General features: G+C 37.3%; 1 protein-coding gene across 1 annotated transcript; it reads right to left on the bottom strand.

The window, feature by feature from the left end:
• Positions 1–1,826: 1,826 nt before the first annotated feature.
• LOC139895300 (secreted RxLR effector protein 161-like) lies at positions 1,827–2,567 on the bottom strand. Its single transcript, XM_071878133.1, has one exon. It carries the CDS (start codon positions 2,565–2,567, stop codon positions 1,827–1,829), a length of 741 nt encoding a protein of 246 aa, XP_071734234.1.
• Positions 2,568–11,143: the final 8,576 nt, after the last annotated feature.

The following is an 11,143-nucleotide window of genomic DNA, read 5'->3' on the forward strand; positions in this document are numbered from 1 at the left end:
AGATTTTCCAGCCAAAGCTTTTGGTCGCTTCCCATCAGCGGTTATTTCACTGCGATTTTGCAGCAATTTTCTTCGCGCAGTCATTTTCTCAACAGCAACTTCTGGCTGCGAGTCACTAACATTGTTTTCAGCAGATGTTTTAACGATCGGCTCTTGAACCGATTTTCCCGCGGTTATATTAGCATTTGTTTGCAACGGAAATATTATAACGTTCTGCGAATCACCAGGCAGTGCATCAGCATTCGCAGAAATGCCAGTTTGATTTGCATTTGTCATCGTGATTGACTAGCAGATTAAACTGATTGCTTATTCCAAAAGTACCTGCAAATCATCATAACAAAAACACGATTGAAATTAAACCATCGAATTAATTGCTTAACGGCGTAAAACAAATTTTTTTTCAGTTTAATTTGTAAAACGTGTCCCACGGATGGCGCCAATTGATCAATCCTTAATTAATGATGTTACTTAATCACGGATTGAGTGCAATAAGATTGTAATGGAGGATGGATGTTTGATGATTATTTTGGGCCCCGATGATCGTCTTTCACTTTAACTATCAAGTGATCAACCACCCCGACCCGGTCTTGATTGTTAATTAGCTTAATTCACCTTTTCGCAATGTAAAAATCCCTTGGGCAAGATCATAAGTGGAAATTACAAAGGCTTAGGCAAAATGGCAGAGAATCAACAACCCATAAATGAGAGGCCAAGCTCTCTATTTATAGGATTCGAAATATCTGCGGTCTGCGAGTTACATAACTATCCGCGGAAACTCAGCGGATTAAACCGCGGTCTTGTATTAATGCGAAAACATAACCGCGGTACTCATTTTCAGCGAATATTGCACAGCTTTGCCTTATAATTCGCGTAGTTCTGCCTTTGGCTTTTAGCAAATAAAATATACATATACAATGCTATGTATATGATCAAGCAACTTTGCCTTATAATTCGTTTTTTTTGGAATTTTTTTTCCGGCATCAAGATCACACGAAAATATGAACATTTAGAAAAGACACTTCGTGATGAATGTTATAATTTAGGCGGGAAAACGATCGACAAAAATAACATTCAAGATAATATTGTTCGTGAAGAATGTGAACGTTTTTTTTCATGTTTTGTGAAGTAAAATTTAGCCCGATTTAGAGTTTATGGTTTAGGGTTTAGGATTTAGGGTTTGGTGTTTTGGGTTTATTCCGTAAACCCAAAACACCAAACCCTAAACCCTAATCCCTAAACTCTAAACCGTTCGTGTTAAAAACTCAATCTAAATCCTAAATCTAAACCCTGAACCCTAAATTTCTAAACCCTAATATCTAAATCCTATAAACCCTAATATCTAAAACCTCAACATACGCTCGAAAAACACGATAATTGTTATATATTACTTCTTCGAGCGTTTTTCTGCCAAAATAAAAACATTTATCACAAAGTGTCTTTAGTTAATGTTCATATTTTCATCCAATCTATAATGTTCGTTATCAAAGTTTTTTCAAAAAAAATAAAAATAAATAAATTTGCTTCCCCCCGCTTCCCCCCGATTGGTTACTTTCCCCCTTGATCCTACCACTATATATATATATATATATATATATATATATATATATATATATATATATATATATATATATATATATATATATATATATATATATATATATATATTCACAACAGTCGTGTCTTTTTTGAAGCATTGTAACTTTTCCAGATGAGTGAGTGTGACTTTCCCACACATCGTGACTTTTCCCAATAACTGTCAATATAGGAAATAACTACCAGTTCACTACTTTGATCTGGGTTTATTATTAACAAATTCCTCCCTAAGCTCAGATCTCTCTTCCATCCATCATTCCTAGTTTGTGTTTGCATATGTTAAACACTTCTACCGGAAGTGCCTTAGTGAAGATGTCAGCGGATTGATCACAACGCATTACATAATTCAGTTGCACTTCCCTATTGTTTATTTGTTCTCGAATGAAATGAAAGCGTACATCAATATGCTTACTTCTTTTGTGATGCACCGGGTTCTTTGCCAATTCAATCGCTGACCCGTTGTTGACTTTACTCTCTGCTGGTTCACGTTGTTGATTCTTCAATTCCCGTAGCAGATTCCTTAGCCATATTGCATGACAAACCATCCATGACGCTGCTACATATTCTGCCTCACAAGTTGATAGAGCTAGTATAGGCTGTTTCTTTGATGCCCATGTGAAGGTTGTTTCTCCTATAAAGAACACATAACCTGAAGTGATTTTTCGATCATCCATATTTCCATACCAGTCACTATCAGAATAACCTTTAAGTACGTATCCTTCACAACTTGAGAAAAATAACCCAAGTGATTCAGTTCCCTTAACATATCGCAAGATTCTCTTTAAAGACTTCCAGTGTGCATACTTTGGGTTTTCCATAAAACGACTTGCTACCCCAACACTGAATGAAAGATCAGGTCTCGTACAAGTTAGATACCTTAAACTTCCCCTTAAACTTCCCACTAAACTTCGATACTTATCTGCATCCACCGAATCTCCTCCCTCAAATTTTGAAAGTTTAATACCAAGTTCCATAGGTGTTACTACTGGGTTACAAGCTTTCATTTTGCTTTTCTACAAAATCTCTTTTGCATCTGCTTCTTGAGATATAAAAATCCCAGATTTTCCCTGCCTTACTTCCAGACCCAGGAAGTACTTCATGAGACCCAAGTGGTTCATTTCAAATTCTCGAGTCATTGATTCTTTTAGTTGTTGACTCATCTTCTCATCATTTCCCGTGAATATGAAGTCATCTACACACAAAGCTGCAAGTAACATTTGTTCTTTAACCTTTTTAACATACAAAGTATGCTCTTATGGACACTGTACAAATCCCAGTCTCTTAAAAAATGAGTCAATTCAAGTGTTCCACACTCGAGGGGCCTGTTTTAGTCCATATAATGCTTTGTTTAACTTCAACACTTTAGCCTCCTCTATAACCTTCACATAACCAGGTGGTTGTTCTCCATAAACTACTTCTTCAAATAAACCATTCAAGAATGCTAACTTCACAACCATTTGATAAATTTTCCACCCGTTTTGTGTAGATTGTGAGATACGAAATCTGATGGTATCCATTCTCACAAATGGAGAAAAGATCTCTTCATAATCAATACCTTGTTTTTATCGGTACCCCTTTGCAATGAGTCTCGCTTTGTATCGTTGAATCTCTCCTTCCGTGTTCATTTTTTTCTTGTAAACCCACTTAACACCAATGGCTTTGTGCCCTTTCGGTAATTCGACGATCTCCCAGGTTCTGTTCCTTTCATTTTCATTAATTTCTTCATCCATTGCTTCTTTCCACTTCTTATTTCGTAAAGCTTCTTCAAATGTAACATTTTCGGTGTCTGCTAAAAGGCACACCAGATGCATTTCAGTGGTGGAGTCATATAAATCTTGAAGGCTCCTAATCCTTGGTTGTATCGGTTCATCATCATTTTCATAATCAACCACTATTGGTTCAGTTGAGGTGGTTGGAATTTAAGTTATTGGAAAGTCTTATGGGGTGGTGTTGTCTTGCTTCTGTATAACCTCATTACTAAAATCCCATGCACTTTCTTCATTTACAACCACATCTCTGCTTTTTATAACTCTCTTTTCTAGAGGATCATACAACCAAATAGCGCTAGTTCTCTCACCATGAATATGTACATCTTACTCTTATCTTCAAGCTTTTTCCTTTTCTGGTACATGTGCATAAGCCACACTACCAAAAACTTTATAGTGAGATACAGTAGGCTGCATAACACTCAAACATTCTTGTGGGGTTTTGTCTTCCAATTTAGCATGTGGAAATCTATTTTGGATATATACTGCGCATTGAACTGCTTCTGCCCAAAATTCTTTTGGCATCTTCTTGCTTTTCAACATTGAACAAACCATGTTTATAATAGTTCGATTCTTTTTTTCGGCAACCCCGTTTTCTTGGGGTGAGTAAGGTGCTGTTAAAAATCCACTAATCCCTTCTTCGTCACAAAAATTTCTAAATGACGTGGACAAATATTCTCATCCTCTGTCTGATCATAAGGATTTTATGTGTTGACCCGTTGTCTTTTTCAACCATTACCTTAAATTTCTCAAACGTTGCTAACGCTTATGTTTTCTCCTCTTGAAAGTAAACCCAACATTTTCTAGTAAAATCATCAATGAATGTAATGAAGTACCTTTTATTTCCAAAAGAAGCAGGTGAGATAGGTCCATACATGTCATTGTGAATTAATTCTAGCAGCTCTTTTGCCTCGTAGACTGATTTTCTCGGACATTACTTCTTGTTTGTTTTCCCATGACACAACTTTCACAGTATCGACCATCATACCCAAGATCGGGAAGACCATGTACCATGTTTTTCTTTGACAGCTCTTTTAATCTACTATAATGTAAATGTCCAAACCTCAAATGCCACACTGATTCTTTGTCCAAAAAATCACTATTTAAACATTTCTCTGTCACGTTGTTGAGATTTAATTTGAATGTGCGATTCTTACACATTTTAACAGATGCAATAAGTCTTCCTTCCTTATTTTTTAAGACCAGATTACCATTTTTCAATAACACTGAGTAACCCTTCTCCATAAGTTGGCCTAAACTCAATATATTACTCCTCATTGCAGGAACAAAATACATGTCTTCGATCCTACTTTCCTTTCCATCATGGAGGAAACGTATTTTCCCACGTCCTTTCACATCTATCTTTAAGGCGTCTCCAAATGATACATGACCTTGAACGATTTCCGTCATTTCAATAAACAATTGTTTCTGTCCACTCATGTGGTAGCTTGCACCCGAGTCAAGGTACCACATATCATCACAGTTTGAAACGGCTTCTTCGTGTGCCATTAGCAAAAAGCCACTTTGTTCATGATCGGTCATTATTTGACGCGATTATTTGTATTTAAAAGCAATGAAATTGTCTGTGTCCGTGTTTAGATAGAAAAAAATTTACTTTGATATATTTTCATGTATTTCAGGCTTGTGGAAATTTGAAGCAAAAAGACGCTAAAAACAAAGATGTGTGGCCGAAACACTGAAGACCGAAAATTGCGGTTGGTACACCGCAATTTGCGGTAGGAGGCATTTTTCTAACAGAACCGACCGCTTGGGCAGCAAAATTGTGGTGGCTTTTTGCGGCAGAGACAAAGAAGACCACAATTTGCGGTCTCACAACGGCAAATTGTGGTGTTGACGGGCTGATGCAGTTTTTTGGATGCCGAATTTGAGGGTTTTTGGCTTGGAGGTTAAGTCACTGGTCTCCTATAAATACTAACCCTAAGTGCTACGAATTACAGACTTTTTATTTCAGTTTTTAGAGCCCTAAACACTCCCAAAAACATCATTAATCATCATCAATTAAGGACTCAAGTCTGGATCAAGGAGGTGTTCTTCATGCAACTTCAACAATTCATCATGTTCATCATCTTCAGCATGAGTGGCTAGTCTCCTTTACTTTATTTCTTTCATAAACGATTAGTATATGTATATTTCATTCAAGTTTTGTGTGATTCACAATATTGTAATGCTTAAGTCTTTTGTGTTATAAATATTGTGAATTGGTCAAGTTTTATTTAATGCAAGTTGATTATTGTTGATTATTGCAAGACCATTATCGTTGCTTAACATATTGTGCTTAATCCACCTTAGTGTTAATTAGTTAAGGATAAATACAAGTGTGTAAGTGTCATAATCGTACCCAAGATAATCACTTTAGAAAACTCATGAGTTCTTGTCTATGAGATTTGAGTATAACTTGGTAGCACATGACTTGTTTGATGTATGCATGTCTAATCAGGATTAATTAGGAGTAAAGGTTTTTTATTTATGAAGTTTCATTCTTTTCTTAGTTATTTACATTCTTTGCTTAAGTTCAAAATTGCTTAGTTTTATTGCTCAAGTAGTCATTCATTTAGTTAATCGTAGTTAATTACAAAACCAAATTTTGAGAATTGCTTGTTTTTAACCAATACTTCCCGTGGAACGAATCCTATTTACCGTAGCTAAGTTAGAATAATTAGATCATTTTTGACGAATACTTCGACGCCCATCAAAATTTTGGCGCCGCTGTCGGGGAGGTGTGCGCTTGATTGCAAGCTTTTATTTAATTGTTTTCTTTTTTATTAAAAAGAGCCTAGAAATTATAAAAAACTAGAAATGACCAAAAATATTGTTTTTGTTTTTATTGTGTTTTTGTCAGTTTTATTCTTGGTGTTCTTGTTTTTTGTGAAGTGCAGGTTAGTGTGTGCAAACTCGAAAATTGGGAAATCAGACTCTTGAGCCTTACAATCCAGAAATCGAGAAATTTTTGTGAAAGCTAATCAAAAAGCTGCTAGGATTTCAAAAAGTTCGACAGTGGCTTCAACATTAGCACAACCACCAATAGAACCACCACCGAAATCTCATTCAGTAGTTCCACCAAATTCACCCAAGTCGGAACCAGAAGACGAGGAGGAGATTTTTGTTCAACGAATTAGAATGGCAGAACAAGAAAGATGAGTAGACTCATATTACCAACCGGGTGATTACGAGGATCACACACCCATTGTTTTTCCGCCCCAAATGGGGGAAATAACCAGCGATTTGAGGTTTGACCTCAATTGATTGCTACTTTGTCTACTTACCGAGGTACGACTAACGAAGAACCATATGAGCACATCACTGACTTTAATGAAATCTGTGCTACGAACCAGGTAAATGGGTTCATTGATGACGAGGTACGCCTTCGCCAATTTTCCTTATTCATTAAAAGAAAAGGCAAAACATTGGTTCCTATCCTTGTGCTGCCGAAGTATAACTACGTGGGTGATGATCAAAAAATGGTTTCTTGAAGAGTTTTACCCCATAAGTAAGACCTCATACATGCGTACACAAATTAAATATTTTAGGAAATTTCCTGGTGAACTATTTCATGAAGCGTACGAATGTCTTAAGGGATTACTTAGAGCTTGTCCACACCACGAAATACCAAAATGGGAATTGGTCAAAGTTTTTTATGATAGTTTGGGCTCTAAAATAGACAATTCCTTTTAGCCGCTAGTGGTGGGGCATTCCTGGCCTGAAACAGTGACGAAGAATGGACTTTCTTTGAACAACTAAGTAAGGGTTCCAAAACCCAAGCTTTGGTTAATAGGAAGAACCCTAATACAGCCAAGGACACACACATGTCTAACTCGGGAGGATCATCAAGGAACATTGAGCAAAAGTTAGATGAACTAAAAATGCTTATATTTAACGGCCCAAACCAAGGTATTGCTTGTAATGCTGTGCAGGTCTAGGAAGTATGTGAAATCTATAGAGATGCTTCTCATTTTACACACAGGTGTAGGAATGGGATACCATTGGGAAATCAGCAAGTAATGGAAGATCATGTTAATGAGGTTCAGGGGAGAAAGTATAACCCATTCTCCAACACCTATAATCCAGGTTGCATGAATCATCCGAACTTTAGTTGGAGCAACCACACTGATCTGAATGCTAATAACCAAGGAAACTAACGAGACCTCAAGAAAATTTCCAAAATCAAGGGAACTTCCAAAACCAAGGGAACTACCAAAACTCTTATCACAAAAACCGTGCCCAAAATCAAAATCAAGGATACCAAAACAACTCTCCACCAAAGCAACCACCAAATCAACTCTCAAGTTCCGATGAAAAGATGGACACATTCATTTCAGAGATGAGGAAGATAGTGGAAATAAAAAAAAAAAATTCATTGGTGCATTGGCCAAGGAATTTGGAAATGTGGCTAAAAACATAGGGGCACGAGAACCGGTTACTATTCCAAGCTATACGGTGTTGAATCCAAATCATAAAGACCTGGGGAAAGGACATAGTGTGAATATAGTAGGTACTTTTTATAGTGGAAAGATGTACAACAACAAAATTGGTGAAAAAGTGGATGCTCAAAGTGGCTCAGGTAAGTCTCTTAACATTATTAAGGAGGAAGAAGAGGTTGTTGAAGATGAGGACCATGGAAATAGGGTAGGTGCAAAAGAACCAATAGTTGATGAGATTGGGAAATAGGAAACATGACTAAAAATTGTTCCATTTCCCAAGGCCTTAGAGTCCCCAAATCAATTCCCTTATGGGAAGAAGGGGCCACAACCGGACAATATGTGGGAGACCTTTAAACTAGTCAAAATTAATTTACCCCTTCTCGATGCTATCAAGCAAGTCCCGTCCTATGCCAAGTTCTTGAAAGACCTTTGCACTCAAAAGAGGAAACAGAGAGTCTCTTTGCCCAAAAAAGGTGGAGTTAACCGAGCACCTAAGTGCGGTTGTTTCCGGTACACTCCCACCTAAGTTTAAGGACCCAGGGACCCCGTTAACTTCAGTGACTATTGGGAATGTGAATGTGACAAAGGCGTTATTGGACCAAGGAGCAAGTATTAATATCTTACGTTTTTGTGTAATTGATCGTTTTGAATTAGGCTTAATGAAAAGAACTGATATAATAATTCAACTAGCGGACCAATCCATTAAAATGCCTAGGGGTGTTAGAGGATGTAATTGTGAAAGTAGAGGATTTCTATTACCCAGATGACTTTATTGTAATGGATATAGAGTCTAGGAATAGAGATGCCCCACCTACTATCATCTTGGGGCGCCCATTTTTAGCCACTATAAATGCTCACATAAATTGTAGAACGGGAGCCATGGACATCTTGTTTGGAAACCGAAAGATGATGATTAACATCTTTAATTCTCTTCATGCTCCATGTGTCAAGGAATGTTACCAAGTTGATGTAATTGATGACCAGGATGGAAAGCATGCCTCCCATTTGATAACAAATGATTTAGTGGAGGTGTTTTATCTAGGTGAAGAAGATGAGAATGACTGTGAGGAAGTTAAGGCTATTGAGTTGGCTATAGCTAGTACGATAGACTCTAGGTTACCACCTTGGACCTACAAGTATTACCCTTTACCTAAATCTATAGATACTAATACTAAGCCTTCATTGGAGTCACCACCGACTCTTGAGCTTAAACCGTTTCCATCTCATTTAAAGTATGTGTTCTTGGGGACTAACAGCAATTTGCTAGTTATTATTGTATCAGATTTAACAGTTTTGTAGGAACATGCTTTAATGGATGTGCTCAATAAGTATAAAGCTGCGGTGAGATGTACGATTGCAGATCTGAAAGGGATAAGTCCCTCTATTTGTATGCATCAGATTGCTATAGGTTAAACCTTCTTACGACACTAAACGAAGGTTAAACCCAAATATGCAAGAGGTTGTGAAAAAAGAGGTTTTGAAGTGGTTAGATGCAGGAATCATTTTCCCAATTTCGGATAGTCAGTGGTGAGCCACACTCAAATAGTACTAGAGAAGTCAGGTTTTCCGATAATGGAAACAGAAGAGGGGGATAAGATTACCACTCGTCCTGTGACGGGTTGGAGGGTATGTATTGATTATAGGAAATTGAATGATGTGACCTCAAAAGACAACTTCCCTTTACCATTTATGGACCAAATTGTTGAAAGGTTATCGGGTCAAAAATTTTATTGTTTATCAGATGGTTATTCGGGATACAACCAAATACCCATTCATCCTAATGACCAAGAAAAGACCACGTTTACATGTCCTTACGGTACTTGTGCATTTCAGTGTATACCATTTGGGTTGTGTAATTCATCCACCATGTTTCAAAGGTGTATGATGAGTATCTTTTCTGAAATAATAGGAGAGTCATTAGAGATTTTTATGGACGACTTTTCAATTTTTGGTCAATCTTTTGAGTCGTGTCTTGAGATGTTGGAAAAGTGTTATGGCAGTGTACCGAGACCAACCTTGTTTTAAGTTGGGAAAAGAGTCATTTCATGGTAAAGGAAGGGGTGGTTTTGGGTTACATCATGTCGGAAAGGGGATTTGAGGTTGATATGGCAAAGGTGCAACTTATCTCAATGTTGCCACCACCAACCAACATTAACGGGGTTAGATCATTCTTGGGTCATGCGAGTATTTATCGTAGGTTTATCAAGGACTTTAGTGCTATCTCGAAACCGTTGTGTAACTTGCTTTTAAAAGACGCACAATTTGACTTTAATGACCAATGTTTAGAGGCTTTTACTACCTTGAAATGTAAGTTGACCAAGTCCTCCATTTTACAATCCCTCAATTGGACCAAACCCTTTGAAATTATCTATGATGAGAGTGATTATGCAATTGGGGCTGTTTTGGGATAAAGGGTAGTCGAAAACTGGTAGTGTTATATTATGCTAGTAAGATCTTTTCGGAAGCACAACCTAATTACACCACTATGGAAAAGGAACTATAAGACATTGTTTTTGCGCTAGACAAGTTTCATTCGTACCTTTGGGGGTCCAAAGTGATAGTCTTTTCGGACCATAGTGCTTTAAGGTATATTTTAGAGAAAAAGGAAACTAAACCAAGGTAAATTAGATGCATTCTCTTGTTGCAGCAATTTGAACTTGAGATTAGGGAAAGGAGTGGAGAATGTAGTGACTGACCATCTATCTAGGATTCCCCTGCCCCTTTTGACACTACTAAACCGATCCAGGATTTATTCCCAGACGAGTGTTTGTTTAGTGTTGTGCAAGTACCATGGTTCGCGCATATTGTCAACTATCTTGTGACCAACAAGTTACCTGATCATTGGAATAAAAACAAGCGAGATCACTTCTTTTCATAGGTGAAGAATTACATTTGGGAGGACCCGGTTCTTTATCGAATTGGACCCGACCAAATCATAAGAAGATGTGTCGCGGAAGAAGAACATAAGGATATATTGGCTCATTGTCATACTTTTGCATGCGGAAGAAACTATAGGATAAAGAAAACCGGGTACAAAGTACTCAACTCAAGCTTCTTTTAGCCTTCTATTTTTAAGGATGCATGTGAGTATGTTAAAAATTATGATAGGTGTCAAAGGATGGGGGAATCTATAGATGAAATGAGATGCCTATGTCCCCAATTTTTGTTTGTGAGATTTTTGAGGTTTGGGGTATTATCTTTATGGGACCCTTTCCACCTTCTTTGGGTTTGAATATATATTAGTGGCCGTTGACTATGTTTCCAAGTGTGTGGAAGCTAAGGCCACTAGGACCAACGATCATAAGGTTGTCCTTAGGTTTGTCAAGAAGAATATTTTGTGTCGTC

Source organism: Rutidosis leptorrhynchoides, chromosome 1, assembly GCF_046630445.1.
Source record: "Rutidosis leptorrhynchoides isolate AG116_Rl617_1_P2 chromosome 1, CSIRO_AGI_Rlap_v1, whole genome shotgun sequence".
NCBI lineage: Eukaryota > Viridiplantae > Streptophyta > Magnoliopsida > Asterales > Asteraceae > Rutidosis > Rutidosis leptorrhynchoides.

What these genes read in the sequence shown, in the direction of transcription:
- LOC139895300 (XM_071878133.1), bottom strand. Translation starts at nt 2,567, where the DNA reads ATGGAACTTGGTATTAAACTTTCAAAATTTGAGGGAGGAGATTCGGTG.